General features: G+C 33.6%; 3 protein-coding genes across 3 annotated transcripts; 2 read left to right on the top strand and 1 right to left on the bottom strand.

Annotated features, from left to right (window-relative positions):
* Positions 1–4,670: 4,670 nt before the first annotated feature.
* LOC149905577 (sulfotransferase 1C4-like) lies at positions 4,671–8,689 on the top strand. Its single transcript, XM_090105305.1, has 8 exons — positions 4,671–4,749; positions 5,066–5,200; positions 5,677–5,776; positions 6,164–6,336; positions 6,677–6,823; positions 7,499–7,593; positions 7,950–8,133; positions 8,445–8,689. Exons 1-8 carry the CDS (start codon positions 4,671–4,673, stop codon positions 8,630–8,632), a joined length of 1,101 nt encoding a protein of 366 aa, XP_089961431.1. The 3' UTR covers positions 8,633–8,689.
* Positions 8,690–9,594: 905 nt separating this feature from the next.
* Positions 9,595–11,237, top strand: LOC149905576 (uncharacterized). Its single transcript, XM_090105882.1, has 2 exons — positions 9,595–9,787; positions 10,053–11,237. The coding sequence occupies exons 1-2, from the start codon at positions 9,754–9,756 to the stop codon at positions 10,652–10,654; spliced, it is 636 nt and encodes a 211-aa protein (XP_089962008.1). The 5' UTR covers positions 9,595–9,753; the 3' UTR covers positions 10,655–11,237.
* A 2,190-nt stretch (positions 11,238–13,427) lies between these two features.
* LOC149905575 (sulfotransferase 1E1-like) lies at positions 13,428–17,882 on the bottom strand. The gene is made up of 8 exons (XM_090105277.1): positions 17,776–17,882; positions 17,449–17,583; positions 16,792–16,891; positions 15,447–15,639; positions 14,597–14,720; positions 14,362–14,456; positions 14,104–14,287; positions 13,428–13,596 (listed from the first exon to the last, which is right to left on the bottom strand). Exons 1-8 carry the CDS (start codon positions 17,849–17,851, stop codon positions 13,475–13,477), a joined length of 1,029 nt encoding a protein of 342 aa, XP_089961403.1. The 5' UTR covers positions 17,852–17,882; the 3' UTR covers positions 13,428–13,474.
* Between the last annotated feature and the right edge of the window lie 3,878 nt (positions 17,883–21,760).

Genomic DNA, 21,760 nt, shown 5'->3' with positions numbered 1-21,760 from the left:
TCCAAAATTAATAATGCGCATGCAGATCTTCGCTAATTATCGTATTTCCAGAAACACCCGAATCACCCCGAATCATTGAATCGTAAGTGCCCTAAACAATGCACTGCATCTTGCACCTTGTTCGAAAGAAATAGGAGTCAATTCAGAGTCATACACAATCGAAAACAATTCGGGCGGTAGCGAACAGCTAAAATCTCTAACGTTACAATATAATATGGTAGAGCTGTCGAATCTTCCCATCAAAGTACAAGAAGGATGAAATGATGAAATAAGCTTTTTTTATTATATTTTTCAAAATATTTATTATTATTTTTACGTGACGAAAACCCAAACAAAAACCATTTGATTTTTTTGAGGTAGTGCTGGCAAACTTTTTTATAAAAAAAAATTAACATTTAAACGATGGACATAGTCTGAGCGTAATTGGTATAATATTCTTATTCCCCGATGTACAATAGTCTACGTCCCTAACATTAATAAGCTGTATGTAAATTGGTTATAATGTACCGACTACTTCATTTGCATACTGAAACGTCACATTCAGTTGCGACCTTTGAAATTATTTGCTGAAGAAAGCATGTTGAATGTTTTTCCTATAAACAAAGCTTAAAATTCTTAAAACATAAAATGAGCTTAATATTACAACAATATAGGATAGTTTGGAAAATCCAAAAGTGCACGCCTCATAATTTTTTTTTAATAATTATTTATTAATTATTATTTTTGTTTATTTAATAACAATTAAACCACATCGAATCAGACCCTGAAAAATGAAAGGGTTCTATTCCTGAGCATACTCAAGCGTAAGAGAAAAAAAAAGACTCGATTAGTAAAGTATTTCGGTCGCTATCGTGTTAACAAGAAAAAGGATCCGCACATACAGACACACGGACGTCCAAGACAGAACTTTTTTAAACTGTTTTTAACTAGTTTAAATAACAAAAATGACATCAAAAATATCATGAATGTTAAAAATAGTGTTTTTTCTTAATATGTGTGTGTATGTATTATCTTACAAGTGCAATGTATGATACATAAAGACATTTTAAGTTTGAAAAATCAGATGTTTTGCGCGAAGTGACAGTAGTACCCACCTCAGTCCTCAACGCTTCGCTTATGAGGCGTGCAATAAGCTTCTTCCATAAGATTCCTTCGTGGAAAACTTTAAGACGCTTTCAAATCCTATCAGTATTAACCTAAAAAATATTTTATTTAAATGAGCAGAGTAGGTACTACATACGTAGTATATTATTATTAGTCTGTGGTACTACTCAATCTATACTAATATTATAAAGCTGAAGAGTTTGCTTGTTTGTTTGAACGCGCTAATCTCAGGAACTTCTGGTCCTATTTGAAAATTTATTTCGGTGTTAGATAGCCCATTTATCGAACGGCTATAGCACAGACTAATAATAATATACTACGTATGCTATAGGGCCTATAGCATACGTAGTATATTATTATTAGTCTGCCTATAGTATAGGCTATATTATAATATCATAACGCTAAGACCAACAGGAGTGGAGCCACGTGGGTTCGTACAGTGATAATAGATGTCGCTATACTCTGTTGAGCCTCTTTTAAGTCGCGCTATTAAAGTTTTTTGTTGTATATTGATATAATTTTCAAATAGCTATTATTTAATATTACAATTACAAATAAATAAACATTTTTTGAAAAATCTGACAGTGAGTCAGATTTGTTTGAATAATTTACTAATACATAGGATAAATAAGTCGCCGTCGGTAGTAATCCTAAATGTATACTGTATATATTGAACCAAGGCCCTATCAATTTTCAACTAAATCGATTCAGCCGTTTTTAAGTTAGTGTAGTGTAGTGTAGCTAAGTGTATTATGTATATGAAGTTCTACTTCAATCTCTACAAACATTACAATATCATTATGTAATATGTATTGGAAATTTGAAACTTTCCAATACATATTACAATGTTATTGTTTATTTTGAATTACTCAAATACTTTTTCCTTCATGAAGACTCTGTAAAAACTTATTTTGTAAATGCATACATTTTTACAAGTAATTATGAAAACTGCGAAGCTCTCATATAGAAATCTACGAGCTCTATATGAAATTGAAAGTTATTAAGAAAATTTTTACGTCCCTGAATATTTTCTTCATAAATCCAAATACAGAAATAAAATCTTTTGTTCCAGTTTGCGTTGCCGCTTCTGTAATATTTTTGACAAGTTGAAATCAAAAGATATTAGAATATCAATACTTTTTCACACAATACTTTGATATATAGACTGGGGTAGAAGCCTTTGAAAATAATGAAAAGATAAAAAAAATCGCAGTCGGATGAAACCCATTCGAAAAGGAGGGGAATATGATAAAAATGTTAGGAAAAATAAATTACGGTCAATCCGAGTTCGGGAAGCGGGAGGGGGGAGCTTTTAAGAGAAAAAAATGGTTTCTCTCGATTTCCGACAAAACTACAAGTCCTTTAGAAAAAAGTTCAATGGCAAAGTTGTAGGTAATTAAAAGTTCTACAACTTTTGTCTTCACAATTTTTTCACATAACCTAAAAATTTAGGTGAAAAAATCAAAAAACCAAGTTTTTGGTCTTTTATTTCTATCTACTTCAAAATTTATTTTTTTTCTACGAAATTTGGTGGAAACTTACTTTACTATGTCCCAAATACACTGTAATTTATTTGATTGAAAATATTTATTTTTTCGCCTTATTTTGAATTAATACCAAAAAAACAACCTAATTTTCAATCGAAAAGTCACCCGTCAAAATATCAGCTTTTTTCAAAAACTTGGGGTGCCTTTTATTCATTGAAATCTCTACTTTCATATGGTGTAAAAAAAATAAACACCACCATAGTAAATGTTCTCAGGAAATGCATACAAACAGTCTGAAAATTAGCTTTTATTAAATCAGGCACACTTCTTGAAGTCTATATCTTCTCTTGTATCGGCTTTTCGGTAATATTTCAAAAGAAAAATAATTATCTGTTCTAAGTTTAATATTTTACAGCATATTCAAAAGCAAAATGATGTCGATAAAAACATTTCAGGTAGTTCGAGAAGTGTGCCTGATTTAGTAAAAGCTAATTTTCAGACTGTTTGTATGCATTTCCTGAGAACATTTACTATGGTGGTGTTTATTTTGTTTACACCATATGAAAGTAGAGATTTCAATGAATAAGAGGCACCCCAAGTTTTTGAAAAAAGCTGATATTTTGACGGGTGACTTTTCGATTGAAAATTAGGTTGTTTTTTTTGGTATTAATTCAAAATAAGGCGAAAAAATAAATATTTTCAATCAAATAAATTACAGTGTATTTGGGACATAGTAAAGTAAGTTTCCACCAAATTTCGTAGAAAAAAAATAAATTTTGAAGTAGATAGAAATAAAAGACCAAAAACTTGGTTTTTTGATTTTTTCACCTAAATTTTTAGGTTATGTGAAAAAATTGTGAAGACAAAAGTTGTAGAACTTTTAATTACCTACAACTTTGCCATTGAACTTTTTTCTAAAGGACTTGTAGTTTTGTCGGAAATCGAGAGAAACCATTTTTTTCTCTTAAAAGCTCCCCCCTCCCGCTTCCCGAACTCGGATTGACCGTAATTTATTTTTCCTAACATTTTTATCATATTCCCCTCCTTTTCATCCGACTGCGATTTTTTTTTTGTTTCAAAAATTATCTACTCTAGTCTAATACTTAAGTTTTATTTTTGTATTGAAAATTCTTAGTTGCATTTTGTATTTTCCACAGGTATTTTCGTTTGAGAGACTGATTTTATAGAAACTCCTCCTTGTCTAATAAGTCGAAACTCGAAAGATTTGTTTTCTTATTGTTATGAACATATGGAAACGTAGACAACTATGACCTATAAAAGCAATAAATTATTTTATTTCGGCTAATTCTCGAAAAAATAAGAGTAGAGAGAATAGTTAAAAATTATAATTGTTTATCGAACTTTTGAATATTGAACTATGTAATTATCGAAATCGGTTCAGCCAACACGTGATGCCGTGACAACACGAAACGTGTTTCATTTTTATATACTTATACCTATGGACTATCCAAATCAATATTGTCTACGCTTTATGATCAATATCGAGGGATAAAACAGGTGAGAGCGTTTGCATAGAGAAAGTACTTACCGACCGCATTTCCAGTTTCCTCTAGGAACGCAACGTGTGAAAATTCGGGGTTTTTGTATAGATACAGCAAAGGGGAAGGGTTACCTATATGTAAAGACATTCTGTATATTTTATCACTACATAGTATAAAACAAAGTCGCTTTCTCTGTCCCTATATCCCTATGTATGCTTAAATCTTTAAAGCTACGCAACGGATTTTGATGCGGCTTTTTTTAATAGGTAGAGTGATTCTCGAGGAAGGTTTTAGTATATAATTTATTAGCTTTTAGACAAAGCGGGCGAAGCCGCGGGCGAAAAGCTAGTTATCAATATAGTTAGTATCAGAAATAAATCTTTCATTTGTTTTTTGTCTTTACGGAAGAGGTTCAAGTTTATAACGTCTCATTGCGAAGATAACAATTTAATAATTGCACAAATATTTTGGGGATATTGCCCCTTTGTTTGCGAGATTACAGCAGTTATTTATGCCGGGCTGATAGCACGCTTATATTAAGAGGCGAAATTGATAAGAGCTTAGAAAGTAATTGACCATGTCGCGGATTCCGTTCCCGTTTGAAATTAAAGATGTGGAGGAGAATCTTGCTAAGGAACTTATGGTGCATTTTACAGGTAGATTCATGAGCTTTTTTTATTATTTCATATTGTCCTTTACGGTCATAAAATTTTAATCATGAAAAAATTCGCAACAGCTTGCTATGGTTTTTAATTGATATATTTTGTTAACGTTTATTTTAAATGAATACTCATATAATCTGATCTTACAGGAAGATGGAAAATTTAAAAAATGTGTGTGTGTGTTTCTACGATAATTGATCAATATAATATGAAGATTTTATTTTCGAATAATTTCTTATATAGTGTCTAATGTCTATTGGTACCTAAAATAATCTGAGTTAGTCATTTAAATAATAATTTCATTACGCAGGAGAGTTGACGGGGTTCGTGCAAGTTGGTCCCAAGAAATATTTTTTCCCCGTAAAATATAAGGAGCAGGCTGAAGATATTTATAATATGCCTGTGAAACCAGACGACATCTATGTTGTTACCTTCCCTAGATCAGGTTTGTTATTACATCATAAAGATAATAAATTATGTCAGAAATAAAAACATGTTTATCGCAAATTAGCTTACGTTGAATCAGAAAAAATTTTTGCGCGCCATTTACAATGGCAGTATAATCTATAATATAAAAATGAATCCCAAAATGTGTTGGTAAGCGCATAACTTGAGAACGGCTGAACCGATTTCGATAATTCTTTTTTTATTATATTCCTTGAAGTACGAGGATGGTTCTTATGTAGAGAAAACGTAAATATGTACCACGGGCGAAGCCGGGGCGGTCCGCTAGTATGTGATATAAATATAAAATATTGTTGTATGACCATATACGAGCAAATAAACAGATTTGATTTGATTTGAAATATATGAGCTTTCAATTGGTGAAAATTTTTGTAAATAGTTTCAGTAATACATACCTACTTTTCCTCCCTATTTCTTTATTCTTATTTTATTTAAAAAAATCTGTTTTACCAAAAGGCACAACATGGACACAGGAGTTAGTGTGGTTAATGAAAAATGACCTAGACTTTGAATCCGCCAAAAAAGCACCCTTGCCGTTCAGATTTCCATACCTCGAGTAAGTATCTATATTGAATATTATAAAGCTGAAGAGTTTGTTTGTTTGAACGCGCTAATCTCGGGAACTATTGGTCCGATTAGAAAAATTCTTTCGGTGTTAGATAGCCCATTTATCGAGGAAGGTTATAGGCTATATATCATCACGCTACGACCAACAGGGGTGGAGCCACGGGGGTGAAACCGCGCGGAGCAGCTAGTTGGTATATAAATTCCCTAACAAATAATTTGTAACGTACTGGACATAGTGCATACTATGTATATTATGCCTTGTAATCAGGAAATTATTTATCAGAATTTAAACTTAGTGCAGTTATACACCTAATGTAACATTTTCAACTTTCCCAAGTAATAGGTGCACATCGTTAACTTAACATTACCTTCCCAGGTTCTCGATCCTAATCCACCCAGAATTGCATAAGCCTATGATAGAGGATAGCAAAGTACGCCCAGAGAAGTTCCACGTCGCGGAAACAGCAAAACCTGCCATTGAGAAGGTTGCCAACTTGAAATCTCCAAGGCTCATAAAGAGCCACTTGCCTCTGTCGTTTTTACCACCAGGTCAGTAGTATTTAAGAAGTAGTTTTTTCTTGTTTTTGATTTTACCTGAGCATTTTACATTAAGAAGACCACGTTTTCGTGACCACGCAAGAGTTTGTTATAGATCGAGTTAAATAATATCCTAACTAATATTACAAATGCATAAGTTTGTGATTAATGAGGATGGATGTTTGTTACTCTTTCACGGGAAAACAGCTGAACGGATTTGATAATAGGTACCTACTTGGCAGTGGTATAACTTAAATAGGTATCAGAATAACACATGAGCTATATAAAAACTTGATTTTTCCGGTGGGTGGTTTAAAATCCGATGAAAAGTGTTGAATTTCTAAATCCCCAGGTCTATTGGATACGGCGAAGGTAATATACGTGGCGAGGGACCCCAGGGACGCGGCGGTTTCTTTCTACCACTTGAGCAGGTCGTTCGTGATACAGGGCGCGCCGAAGGACTTTAAGACATATTGGAACTACTTTATTAAGGGATTGCGTGAGTATTTTTTTAATAATGCAAAATTTTCGAATATTATGACGATGGAAATACGACCAATTTTCAGGCCTCTTTAATCTTTTTTGTTCCTTCCAAACTTTCCAAGACATCAACATTAATTCATTGGTAGATTACATTCTAAAAGATAATTGTCTGTCTATCGGTTTTTGTGGTTTTAAAATGGGCCTTCAATTTCAGTTTAGGAACGTTTTATTTGAAAAACGTTTGTATGTTTAAAATAAGCAAAATGCAAATTATTATTACTGGTCATTGTGTTGTTGACATTGTTTATTTTTTATTATATTTTGGACACGTAATAAGCTTCTTATCAAAATTGCATAAATCACCTGTTTTATACGATCTTATCATTTGCTGATAATTATTACGCATTTTATTATTGCACAGAATATTATGTAGCATTACAGTGTTATCTGATTAATTTTAAAAAATATGTATGTACCGAGATTTTGTTTATTCGAATTGAGTGAGTTTGTCATCGTCGTCATCGTCATCAATCATCATTTATTTCTAGACTAGTATCATAATTTGTTATTTTTACCGTTATTACTAAATTGTGACTTCTTACCTATAGAGTAGGTAAGAAGTGAGTTAATTAATATAACATCACAATAGCAGGTAGGAAGTACGTTATTCCAATTATTGTTCATTTTTCAGATCACTATTCGCCGGTGTTTGAACACGTGAAGGAAGCATGGAACTTGAGACATCATCCGAATCTTTTATTTTTATTTTATGAAGAATTATCCAAGGTAATTACCATTTTGGATACAACGGAACGGAAAGCAAAAATAGATATGTTTGGAACGATTAATTCCGTAATAGATTAGATTAATAAAGAATTATAAAAAAAGACGTGTGGCACTCGGGGACTGCCGCGGTAAAGCTATTGCATAGCATGCCTTCAAGCCACACCTCCGCCCGACGGAGTGGGGAGCGTGAGGTTTTTTCGTTACGGAATTTCTCGATTCGGTCCCCGCGTTCAAGGCCCGCGATAGAAGCTATGCAATAATATCTGTACGTTTTGCTTATTGCTGTTTTTTTTTTATTATACTTAGGGTTTTGTTTTTATTTTTGCGGGCAATAAAATGTATGAAATAAATTTCAGGACTTGCCATCCGTGATTCGTCGAGTATCCGACTTCTTAGGTAAAGAAATGACACAGGAGCAAGTAGAGAAACTGGCAGACCATCTCAAGTTCAGCAACTTTAAGGACAACTCGAGTGTCAATCATGTGCTCATGGGCAAAATAAACTTTGCGGTCGAAGGGGAAGCGCCGTTTGTAAGAAAAGGTCGGATAGTTTACTAAGATAAGATTTAGTTGTTCATAAAAAATTAGATTAAGTATTCGTAATTTTTGATAACATACAGCGGCAAAGGTATACTTATATTGACATGTAAATTCTAGGCATAATTCGTAATTTATCGACGTAATAATTATTTCTAACGATACCTATAAAACAAAGGGTTAAAAATTTGATTTGCAAATTGTAAATACCTATAATAAAAATAAAATAAACTTGAATAGGATCGGATATATCGGTTATATTTCATAAAATCACCAAGGGTGATGGTTATAATGAAATGCTTAAATATTTTTCAGGTAAAGTCGGCGGTTGGAGAGACTACTTCGACGATGAGATGATCGAACAAGCTGACAGATGGATTAGAGAGAACCTCGCTGACACTGACCTGAGATATCCTTCTTGGGAACTACCGGATTTGCCGACAAAAGATAGAAAGAACTCCATTAATGTTGAGTATGTACGAACACCACACGGACGCACTTAGAATCTTCCAGTGATCTTATTATTTATAAATTAATTACAAATAAAGTTGTTATTTTTATATGTGTGTTTATTTACCTTACCGAAAACTTATTTCATTTATTAAATGTAAGTAACTACATATTGAAAGAAGAATAATTTGAGAATTATAACATTACCATTTTACATTGTCCACAACAACGTTCACAATAAATATCTACTTACTCTTTCTATTTACGATTAAAATTTTTTCTTAAAAAAAAAAAAAAAAATAGTTTATTTCCTTTCTAAATTTTACACAATTTGGAGTAGTAGGGCCCTCCTAGTAAGTTTAAGATAAAACCTGTGTCAGGAGGACCCGCTCTTCCTTAACTTAAAATAGGTTATCTACATGAAAAAAATAAACTGTTAATAACTAAATATTAATAGTTAAGTGTGGAGTGTATGATTGTGTGTGTGTGATGTGTTTGTGTATTGTGTGTTGTGTTGTGTGTGTGTGTGTGTGTGTGTGTGTGTGTGTTGTGTTCGGTTTATGTATGAGCACGAGTTTGTGAGTGAACGAATTTAAATAGCAATTAATATTTACCAGCTAATGATTACACGTGGTTATAGTTAAATAAATAATATAAAAGTAATAATTACACAGTGCATGACGTAGCAAGAAGGTTTTCTGTGTCATCATAATTTAGTGTTTTTAGCCAATTCATTATTTTATTTTTTAAATCACAACAAGTTAGTCTATTAATGTTAAATAATTTATTTAGATGATTATATATATAAGCTGAGTTAGCTGAGTACTGGCGTCTGGCAAAAACAGTTTTGGTACAACGAGTTTTAATTACCTCCTTCCTTCTTCTTCCCTCCACTGTGGTATAAATAAATGGTGTTTTTTTGTGTGTTTTTATTGTAATAAGTAAGATGTATAGTTGTCTGACTGATAGAATATCACATAGTCTATCCCTTTACAACCGGTCTGATAAGATCGTGAGTCTTGACTTTAAAAAAATCTGGACCAAAATCAAATCAACTTTTGCGAACGCAACCTGTGCCGATCGTTAGTGAGTCTATCTGAGAACTCGCGAAAAACTGGTTTATTAGTGTAGACACAAGTCATAACTTGTCAGAAGCCCAGAGGCCGCAGGAAGGATGGCTGCGTTCTTCGACAACGATTCCCGCTCGCGTAAGTACCTAATATTTACGTAATTTAAACAGATATTTAAACAACTTTCTATGTGTATCGTATGTTTATGAGTTGCTTTAAAGTATATCAAGTGTTTTTTGTACTTTACATCGATAGTTTTATTAGAATCTTCTTCGAAATTTAAACACTCACGGTCGTGTGATACCGGTCGTAGTACGTACAATTAATTTATTTTGTTGTGGTGCATTTTTAAGTTGGTTTTGAGTATTATGCTTCCTAAACATGGTTTTATTTTTTATTTTAGGGCTTAAGCTTACTGATGACATGATAGCAGACCTATTAAATGATGGAAATAATTCAGAGCTAGAAGATTTTGACAAAGACGACCTGGAATTATTCGATCAAGATGTCTTATTTAGGCAAACTAATGATGAAAATCACTTTGAAGGGGAGCAGGTCGATGAAGTTGTCTCTGAGAGTTCCTTTATGGCTCCTTCGACGTCATCTACTCCAGTAGTGCCACAACTTTCTCCGTTGATTGAGATACAAATCCCGCCGACACCAAGAAACACTGTTCGGGCATCTAGAAGATCACGCCAAGGCAATTCAACTTCTGCTGCACATGATAGATCCAGCTTATCAGAAGTTGTTCTGGAAGCTGTTCGAGGAAGAGTTTCAGCATCAGCACCCAGGCCAACGAGAAAGAGAGTATGGAAGCAAACTACATTCGCAGAGAAAGCGCACGACTATCCTGCTCTGCAAATAAAGCCGGCAAGGCGTCCAATTGATTATTTTAATGACTATTTTAACACTGAGTTTCTAGAAGAGGTATCGCGTTGCACAAACGTATATTTCCTACGCACTACAGGCCGTGAACTCAAATGTACAAGTGCAGAGATCGCTTAATTATTTGCAGCACATATCATCATGGGCTGCATTTCCTTTCCTCGACTGCCGATGTATTGGAGAGCTGGTACTAAGTTAGAGCTGGTATCTCGTCTTATGTCACGAGACAGGTTCCTTGTCCTTCGTAATGCACTCCATGTTATTGATTCTGATACTCCGGCTGCAAAAGATACAGGTAATTCGCTATGGAAGGTACAACGTCGAAAGTTCTCATACACTTCTTGGATCTTGCGCTGGTCAACTCTTGGAGGCTTTACCGAAACGATTGTTTAGCCAATAAGTTACCTAGAAAAAAATCACTGGCTCTGCTTGATTTTCGTTTGAATGTTGCTGATAGCTTATCCTGCATACCAGATCGTCTTCGTAGAGAAGAAAATGAGGATGATTTACCATCAGTTCCTCGTCGACATTATAAAATATTCAGACCAGCTAATGTTCCATCAGAAGCAGAGGTATGACGGATATGAACACTATCCTGTCTTTGATGGCATTAAAGCACCCAGATGCTGTCGAATGGAAGTTTGTGGAAGTCGCTCTAAAATTAAATGTGCCAAATGTGATGGGTACCTATTTATGTTTGTCTCGTGACAAAAATTTCACGAGACAAACATAAATAGGTACCCATCACATTTGGCACATTTAATTTTAGAGCGTTTTATGTCCTATCATGTTAAAAATATGTAGTCTTTATCTTTATTAGTATCTATTAAGGCTGATTATTGTTATAAATCCTATTGTACTTGACATTACAATTTACAATTACACACTTTGATCTCTTGGAAGTTAATATTTACCATTAAGTTTGATTTCATCGTTATTGAGTCTTGAAGACTGATTAAAAATTATAAAAGAATGTTGAATTTGTGTTTTTTATTAAAATAAATATATTTAAGTATGAAATTTTCTTTTATTAATCTATAAATAAATGTAAATATATCGATGAGAACAAACACTCACGATCATGCGACTTACAAATTATTCCTGAGACTCACGATCGTGAGGGTCTGATTGCTGGAGACCAGCATGAACAGGATTTTTTAAAATATTTTTCTTACATTATAAGGATCATAAGGAAAGGACAGAATAAGATTTTAACTGGTTTTGACAAAATTTTTGCTCCCGGTTGTAAAGGGTTATACAGATCTGTCGTTGGAAACCGGCGAGGTTTTTGATACATGACTTTCAGAAGACACCTATGCACACGCTCCATTTCTATGAATTTAGATTTGTTAGCTCCCCCCCAGATAGGAATACAATATGCTAAGATTGATTGAACTAAGGACTTGTATATTTGATTCCTAAGCTTATGTGAAGTTACATGTCTCAAAGATTTAAAAATCCAGATTAGTTTCCGTGCTCTTTCGTTCATATAATCAATGTGTGAATGCCAAGATAAGCGGTGATCAAGTATGATCCCGAGATATTTTGTAGTAAAAACTTTTTCAATAGTGTCGCAAGTACAATTTAAATTATTAGTTCCATCACATTCGTGTAGCTTAAGGTTAAGATTAGGATTAGGTTGTGTTTTATTATTAATTGAGAAGCATATGTAATTAGTTTTTTTAATGTTTAAAGTGAGGAGATTACTTATTAACCAATCAGAAATTTTAGAAATACCTATCTGTGCCGCGTTAAATACAGAAAGCCATGAATTCCCACTAAACACTATCGCCGTATCATCTGCGTAAGAGTAGATTTTTCCATTTAATATACTTAAATTAGTGAGATCATTGATATAGACTAAAAAGAGCGTTGGTCCGAGAACGCTTCCCTGTGGCACACCACAGGTAACGCCTCTATCGCAGCTAATATAATTTTCTATTTTTACACATTGAGTCCGCTCTGTTAAATAACTTTCCATTAGACTAAGGGGTGTACCACGAATGCCTGCATGCTCCAGCTTACGGATAAGAATAGGGATGGAAACGGTGTCAAAGGCCTTTTTCAGGTCTAGAAAAACAGCCAAACATTTTTTGCCTTCATCCAGTCTGTCAGATATAAGAGATGTTAATTTCAACACAGCATCTTCGGTTGAAAGACCGCGCCTGAACCCAAACTGTGAGTCAGAGAAGATGTTATATTTTTCAAAGTAATTAAGGAGTCTACTATTAATGAGCTTTTCGATAACTTTAGAGATTGCTGGCAGAACTGAGATGGGGCGATAATTATTGACATCGGATCCATCCCCACCCTTATACACCGGAACAACTACTGACTTTTTCAGCTGAGCGGGGAATATACCTGTACTAAAACATAAGTTCGCTAAGTGACAAATAGCAGGAGCTACAATAGAAGAGCAAATTTTAAGAAATTTTGTAGGTATTTTGTCCCACCCTGGGGCACTATCAGATTTTAACGTCGTGATTATTGTTTTAACTTCACTGACATCGGTTTTTAGAAGAACGAAAGAAGAGCTGTTTAGGTTAGTCGTGTTTGGAGTAGGGTTAAAATAATAGTTAAAAAAACTAAAAAACACGCTTTTTATAGAAACCGAACTAAAAAAATGGAATAATTTTATCAAATTAGTGTATTGTCATCGGTCCTCAATAAATCTACAAAGTTTGAACGAAATCTGGCCGATGGCGATTGCGATTTTGACCCACTTTAAAAGTGGGTCAAAATCGCGTCCAAAGAAGTCGGTTACAAACAAACATACATACAGGTGAAGCTAATATAAAGCGTGTAAAAAAGTCAATCAGAGCTGCTGTCTCATACTGTATCTAGTAGAACTAGTACAATATTATTTTTTATAAGGGATATTAAAAAAAGTATGTTATATGTAATGTTTAATGTACGTAAATCCGTAACTGGTTTCACAAGTTATGTTTTCGGGTTGAATGTGGGGAACTTAAAATCTGTATCCGCCAAGTTTTCCTTCATCCAGTTTTCGACTTCTGTTTCCATCTCCCCTTGGAAGTAATCGCGCCAGCCTCCCACTTTACCTGATACCATGAAAGATTAATTAGTGCCTTAACATCTACATACAAAAAGAAAAATTTATATTAATTGTTATATCTTGTAAGTAAAAACAGAACTAAGAAATTGTGTTGTATTTGACATCAAATCCAAAAGACCGCGATACAACAGATTCGAGACCCAGAATTGTACATATATCAATTATTTCGTGCCTCTAAGAGCAGTGTTAATCTGCTATTAGATATCTCTTCGGTCTGAGAGCTTTACCTCCGATATTTTAAAGATTTTGATTTTGTTTCAATTCAATAACTACATATTATAATGAGTCGCTCCAGGTCGAATGGTAGGTTGGAATGGTTTCGATCGAGTTCATCGATTTGAACAACAATACCATTGTGCTCTGTCTTAATTTTCAATAGTACCAATTCAGTGTTCAATCGAATACTGCTCGATTGTATTACATGCCGGTACATTAGGGAGTACTTGCCCCTAGTTGCGTTGTCGGTTAAAAATCGATGAGAAAAATTATTAACCTTCTCTGATGAAAGTGTTCTGTTGATTTACGACACCCAATTCTTGCATTACTTGTAGCCTGTTCACGGAGTCGTTCTTTTTGAAATTCTCAAATTTCAAATGCTCGCAAAGTTCCTGGATTTGCTCCTCAGAATATGACTTGCCGAAGAATTTGGCCGTACGTTTTAAACAACCAGCGAGGTCCTGAAAGGTTATGGTAAACTAATAACTTGCTTAATGTATTGGAAAAATCTTTGAATAAAATAAAATATACAAACTTTAGACAAATCTTCGTAAAATATGAACAGCATATTTGGATGGTGTCGTTTCTCCCAGGCTTCCTTCAAATGTGCGAATATTGGTGACCACGGAACTGGAAGTATGTCATATATGCAAAGAAAATATATTATCAGTATCTCCATTCACTTTATGGATTCCGATAACATCTACCATACTTTAAACTTTAAAAGAAAATTTTTAAATGATAATATGACCGATAAAATAACTTCATACCAAGGCCACGGCGGAATAAGCTCCAGAACACGCTAAATTCAACGCCAGGCTTTAAATACCGAAGTTTTAATATATTGTAGTATGATACTATTACATCTCTAGGGTCCCTTGTTATATATACCACCTGCAATTAATAAACATAATTAAAATATACTAAGAATGCGATGCGTTACTTATTCTATACGCTAGTTGAATAGCCGATGTATGTTTATATCATAGAAATCTAAATAACAAGGCACTAGAAGTCGTAAAGTGCGAGTGACATTAACATGGTGTGTTGAAGCATTTCCCAGTACGGAAATTCTTCCATAAATTGTAATTATACTAATAAAGGAATAACTGGTTTAACTATACTTATAGTTTTAAGTTTATGATAAATGTTTTGTTTTTCTCATACTTATTTTTATTTCCATAATAATATTTGATATACATATATATATCTGTAAATGATAAGTGATCAAAAGTAATTTTTATCTACTAAATTGTTACTAAAACACGTGGATTTTAACACCAAATTAAATAAATTACGAAGAACAGCAAAGCGATACAATTTGCGTGATTTAAGATAAAGTTATATTAAGATTTAACATAAAAAAATACACGCATTATCTCTGGGATAATAAAATCTCTCTCTAAGATGCTTGATAATTGTACAAAGTTTCAACTAAATCTCAGATCGAATCTTAAAGAGACGGTTACATACGAACAATGAACATGTCAGTTACCTACCATACAAACATACAGGTGAAGCTGTGTGAATTGACGCGCTATTGACGACTATTGACGCGCTTGTAGCTTAAATTTAGCGAATTATGTAGTACATACAAATAAAAGAAAATGAAATGTCTACCTTCGTTGTATCAAGGAGATTTGGTGGCAGCAGAGATAATGGAAGATGACTTTTTATGAAACGTGGCGAGGGTGCGTCCTGCAGTTTATTGACCCCGGGCTCCAATACTCTTTTCAGAAATTCCCTTTTATCCACATCATCTATTTTATCAAGTTTATCTTTCTCTGACTCCTGTGTTAAGATCAAGCAGTAACTGAGAAGAAACAAATAATTATTTATCTGTTGTTGCATTTAAAAATAAAATGTATTCTTTAAACTCATTAAATGTGTATTTTATTTACATTGTATTTATGATTTTTTTAATTTAATTTATTTATTTATTTGGTAATCCAACAGCTTTACATTTAACAAGACCACTATTCTGCTGATTAACTGAACAAATAGCCAATAAGGATTACAACATAATATCATTCTCAAGAATAGACTATAAACTAGTAACAATAATATTAATAAAAAACATAACACAATGAGTGTGTGTGTGTGTGAGAGTATGTGTGTGTGAGTGTGTGTGTATGTGTACGTGTGCGTGCGTGTAGGTGTGTGCGTGTGTGCTAGTGCTTGTTTAAAAAACCATTTATTTTAGATATTTCATTAGCAAAACGTTGTTTAGAGAGTAGGAAAATGTCAGCACTTGTGTACTCTGCGTTGTATACACGCATAATGCGATTTAACACACCGTTTCGTGCATAATTAGTATTAACTTTAGGGATGTAAAATAAGTTAGTCTGGCGCGTACGAAAACCGGGTACATTCAATTGCATCGATTCAAGCAATTCTGAGCAGTCAATGTGGTTATTCCATAATGCGTGAAGCAACATTAGATCACTTCGTTTACGTCGTATTTCTAGCGGTTCTATTTCGTAGCGGACACAAGCTTCGTCATAGCTGTCAAAGTAAGTAAAGTTTTTAAAGCTTAAAAACCTGAGAAACCTTTTTTGTATTGATTCTATTCTATCTATGTATACGGCGTAGCTGGGAGACCAAATACTCGACGCGTAGTCGAGTATGCTTCGAATATAGGCCGAATATAGAGATTTTATACAATTTATGCTGTTAAAATCTTTACATGATCGCTTTATGAAACCAAGTTGTTTATAGGCTTTATTTACAATGATGTCAATAAAAATTTAAGGGTTGTTTCTGTTTTTATTGAAGTGAAAACTTCTTTAGCGGCGTTGGGTATAAAATCTTAAACTCGCGTCAGGAAACCTGATCGAAAAAGCGTAAGACGGATTTTTTTTTTAGTCCTTATATTCCATGCGTAAGACGGATACCATTCCAAAATATCAAACATGCGGCCGGCACTCCCGGAGTGCAACCCGTCTTTTTTTTTATTTCAACTTACTCTATTAGCGGGAAGCGTGAAACGATGTCCTCTGATTTAGCTCTTTTATAGTCTAAGTTATTGTTGAGAAGCCATAGCATCTCTTGTGTCCACGTGGAGCCTGTAATATTTTTAACATTAGAGATATAACATTATAGCTGTGCCCGGCGATTTCACCCGAGAACGGATCCGCGATCAATAACAAGTACTTCTATAGCTTCTGTGGTATTGTGCTACATAAGTTATAGGACTGCCAAGTAGGTAACATCAAAATCACATCAGTGGATTTCCCGTGAAAGAGTAATAAACATACATAACTCCGACACACTTATACACTTAGGGACATTTCATATTGGAAATAAGGAGTATATCTTCCTCTAGTATAGTCTATGATATGTACCTATGGAGTCGTTACAAGAGTATTAATTGCTCCATGTAATAGAGTCCACCTGTGTAATAGGTTTATTTAATTATTTTGCATAGATATAGATATAGATACAGATACAAAAATACGTAGGGCACTCGGGGACTGCCGTGGCCGCGGTAAAGCTTTTGCATGCTATGCCTTCAAGCGCGTGAGGTTTTTTCGTTACGGAATTTCTAGATTCGGTCCCCGCGCTCAAGGCCCGCGATAGAAGCTATGCAATAGCTTAAAAGATTTACAGATATATGTGTTACCACTTCTTGGATGAGCTAAAAGGAACACGTCATCCGGTCGCACTGCGAAGTTGTAGAACTGTGGCCCGAACGTTTTGTACGAGTCAGGGTAGAAGTAGCGCTTCGGTCCCACGTATACGTAGCCTGCCTTTTGTTCTAAAAAAATATTAATACGCTTAAATAAACACATCAACAAAGTCTAGGGACTTTCGATTGAGAACTACCGCATCGATATCGGTCGGCGGTCCACCAGACACAAGAACAGAGACATCATTGATCTACGGGGTAGCCAATTTTATAAAGCAACTTAGAAATTGGAAAAAAAAAACAAATGAAAATAAAACATACGTGAGTAACTGAAGATTTCTTCGAGAATTTTCTGGTCAACATCTTCAATAACAGGAAGATTGCTTTCTGTAGACATTATTATGTAGTTAATTCTTTCGCTACAATTGTTTTACTGTATTACAACGTAACAAAACAGTTATATATACCATCAAAATTTATATATGTATGTAAATAAGATGCTTGTTGTACCTAAATATTTTAATTATTTTTCTGATAAAAGTCATTAATATGCTAAGTTTTGATAAAATAAATTACGAATAAATTAATGAATAATAAACAGCCAGCGGCCCTAAAAAACAAACAAAAAAGTAGAATTTACTTTTTACTAGCCAATGTAAAACTTATGTGGTAACTAGCAAGGGTAACTAGTAGTTTTGATTTCATAATGCCAGGTTTACACGGGTTTAATAGGGTGCTTAGTGCTTGGCGTGGCTTCGCACCGACTTCAAACCTATTTAGTAAATAGCACAACAAATTGATTAATAATATCGTTAAGTCTGTTATTTTTATTTTTAATACTTTTTAGTGTATTTTTTTCAACACGATTCAAATGAGCCCAAACACGATAAAGTTGAATCAATTAATTACTGAGTTCCTATGGCCACCTTCCGATTCCATCATCAAATCAGCTCTATGTCATGATAATTTCATCGCTATCCAATTTACATACGTTTACAAAATTTCAGCACAATCGGTAACCGGGAAGTGAATCAAAGTTACATGCTAGATTTTCAATTAAGTCATTGAGATCAGACAAAAATGCTCATAAAATAAAAACTACTGGGCCTACCCGAATAAAATTTTTATGGGACCAATTCGAAACCATTCCGCATCAAACAAAAAAGAATCACGTAAATCAGTTCAGAAACCTCAGCGTAATCGTGTACATAAAAAAAAAACATTTGTTTGGCGGAATTGAATTGGAATCCTCCTTTTTTGAAATCGGTTAAAAACTACTCTTAATAATGAAGAACTTAGTAAATATTGAAGACTGGCGTTCTAATCTAATCATAATATAAGTTATTGTAGTAGAATATTCAATAAAAATTTCAGCTCGATATCTCTATGCGTTCCTAAGAAAAAGAGGCTTGACAGACAGACTGACAACAAAGTGATCCTATAAGCCTATTTCCTTTTGGTGTTTGGAGCCCTAAAAACAGGTTTGTACGGATCTAGAGTATATTATATTGCAATAGTATTGAGCGCGTGTATTGCACAAATCGCTTAGTGCGCATCGTAGGCAGATGAGCTATAGATACTATATAGATGTGTGTGTGACAAATAGGGATGGATAGATATCAATTGCGTGTTGAACTATTGATGAGTTATGTAAATAAATATGTATCATAAGTAAATTTTATGTTCAATATGTTATTAAAGGAAAAATATATGAATAAAGTATAAATATGTAACTAATTTTAAATTTGTTGACCAACTGAATAAAGTTTGTTTATTCCATTTGAATATTTCTTGTATTAATTATAAGTACTTTAAAATGTTTAATTGGAATATCAGAAAAACGTGAGTACTTTTTAAATAATAAAGTTAATGAAATAAAAGATCGGGTTTAGTGCTATTTCTTTAATAATAAATCAAAAAATAATAATAATGTTTTAAAAATATTAAATAAAAATAAGAAATAATTAGTTAATAATTTAAAATGATATTAAAATAAATAATATTAATAATTTTTTTTATTTAATTTTATCCATTCTACTATCAAAATCTTCAAAATCAATTTAGCGGTTCAGAAAAAATATCGTAACATTACATACTTTACATTTACACTATAATCTATAATATAAAAATGAATCCCAAAATGTGTTGGTAACTAAGCGGATAACTTGAGAACGGCTGAACCGATTTCGTTAATTCTTTTTTTATTATATTCCTTGAAGTACGATGATGGTTCTTATGTAGAGAAAACGTAAATATGTACCACGGGCGAAGCCGGGGCGGACTGCTAGTTAGTAATACATTCGCATTCATAATATTAGAAAGTGTATCATACAAAACACACCACAAATTTATTTATAATACATTTATAAAAGAGTTTTAATTTTAAAGTTAAATAAATAATTTGTTAAAATATAGTTCATCTAGTAAACTTTATATCGAGTACAGCGTTGGTCAGGTCACATCACTACGATCACGTGGCGGCAGTGAGGCGCGCGAGCGAGCCTGCGCGTGTCCGCCTTTCACCTCCCCTTCACCCCCGCGATGCTAAATTTATTTTCATAAAAATAAGTATAACAATCGACTAACTGATAAAATGTGATACTGGATTTCAATTTTGTGTATTTTCTAGTATCGTTTTTGCAAGATAGAACTGCGTTTTTCACCATGTTTATTCGTAAATATGAAAAAAAAATCCAGAGCAACGCACTTCGACAGCACTCAACCACGACTATGAGCGCTCGCGGCGGGAACCTCATGTTGTTCCCACCTGTGCCTACTGTTCCCACTTGGTTATTCGCACTCTATAGATAGTATATATATACTCTAAGGTACGGATGGTATATACCGTAGGGGCGCTAGTCCCACCCGCGCTTGGACGTAGTCGACGATGAGATGATGGAACAAGCTGACAGATGGATTAGGGAGAAACTCGCTGACTTTGACCTGAGATGTCCCTCGTGGGAACTGACGGATTTGCTGACAAAAAACAGAAATAATTCCCTTTATGTTTACCTTATGCTTAGAATCTCCGAAAGATCTTCGATTGATTTAAAAGATAGCATTTATAAATTAATGTCAATTAAAGTACCTACCTATTTATAGTTATGTGTGTTTTATAAAAAAGGTTAAACCTTTACAACCAACAGATTTGTCTTCGATATCGACAGTAAATCACGCTCCAAGCATTATTGCACGCCTCATAAGCGAAGCGTTGAGGTGAGTACTACTGTCACTTCGCGCAAAACATCTGATTTTTCTAACTTAAAATGTCTTTATGTATCATACATTGCACTTGTAAGATAATACATACACACACATATTAAGACGATACACAAAAAAAAATCCACTGCTTGGCGGGCGGAGTCTAAGCTCGCTATCGCGAACGCGGGTGTGCGCGAAGTCATTCTTGCAAACTCGCCGCGCTGCCGCTGGCCGACTCGGGACAAACATGTATGGAGTCGTCGTACAGTTATAATATTGTTATACATTTATTTAATTGTTGATTTATTGGTTTTATTTTCTTGCTTATAAACACAAAATTATCTTCTTTTTAACAACTACTTAGACATTATTAATAATTATTAATTATTATTATTTCGTAATGTTTACTTTATTACACAATAATACAGGTTATAAATAATCTTTAAAATAACAAAAAATATTGTTACTCTGAAAAAATGAAATGGTACCTACCTAATTACGCGGACTACTGAATTGATTTAGATAGAATTTGATGCTGACGTAGATATTACATCATGCCCAGAAATGAAAGGTACTATTTCTGAAAGAAGTTATAAACCCTAATTCTTCTCAGTCAAAGTCAAGAGTGGAAGATATCGCTAATACAGTAAAACTGATGCGAAACTTTGGATGTTAATTTGTATATTTTTTTGTTAGTTGTTACTTAATCACGTCAAGACTACATTACCAATTTTGATAAAATATAGCTAATTGCCTGGATTTACACATAGGATACTTTTTATCCGAACTGAACACTTCTGTGGGATAAAACAGGATTCACGATATAACCTAATTCCACGCGGGCAAAGCCGCGGTCGGAATGATATTTTTTTAAATAAAAAAATTGTTTAAAAAAAACACAAAATATATTGACGCATGTATTTATTTTTTGCACTCTATTATAATTGTAATTATTCATTACAAATAATCAAAATAAAATAGCCAGAACAAAGTTAGGCCCTGGTAGGATAGGTAGGCAGGTACAGCAATGTGAGACGAACACTGGCTTATTTATACCAATAATAATGTATTATAGACATTAAATTAAGTTTACTTTCTAACAACA

This window comes from Colias eurytheme, chromosome 9, assembly GCF_061535395.1.
Source record: "Colias eurytheme isolate Ceu_HAF_F1 chromosome 9, ilColEury1 Martin Lab GWU primary, whole genome shotgun sequence".
NCBI lineage: Eukaryota > Metazoa > Arthropoda > Insecta > Lepidoptera > Pieridae > Colias > Colias eurytheme.
The sequence above is the reverse complement of the archived record's forward strand: the minus strand, read 5'-3'. Positions and strand labels throughout refer to the sequence as shown.

Excerpts from the sequence above, each read along its gene's own strand:
- LOC149905577 (XM_090105305.1), top strand. The coding sequence starts at position 4,671 with ATGTCGCGGATTCCGTTCCCGTTTGAAATTAAAGATGTGGAGGAGAAT. Across the intron at positions 5,201-5,676 it reads TGTTACCTTCCCTAGATCAG|GCACAACATGGACACAGGAG; the intron begins GTTTGTTATTAC and ends TTTTACCAAAAG. Across the intron at positions 5,777-6,163 it reads TTCAGATTTCCATACCTCGA|GTTCTCGATCCTAATCCACC; the intron begins GTAAGTATCTAT and ends TTACCTTCCCAG.
- LOC149905576 (XM_090105882.1), top strand. The coding sequence starts at position 9,754 with ATGGCTGCGTTCTTCGACAACGATTCCCGCTCGC. Across the intron at positions 9,788-10,052 it reads CGACAACGATTCCCGCTCGC|GGCTTAAGCTTACTGATGAC; the intron begins GTAAGTACCTAA and ends TTTTTATTTTAG.
- LOC149905575 (XM_090105277.1), bottom strand. The coding sequence starts at position 17,851 with ATGTCTACAGAAAGCAATCTTCCTGTTATTGAAGATGTTGACCAGAAA. Across the intron at positions 15,640-16,791 it reads TCACGCTTCCCGCTAATAGA|TTACTGCTTGATCTTAACAC; the intron begins GTAAGTTGAAAT and ends GTTTCTTCTCAG. Across the intron at positions 14,721-15,446 it reads ATCTCCTTGATACAACGAAG|GTGGTATATATAACAAGGGA; the intron begins GTAGACATTTCA and ends TATTAATTGCAG.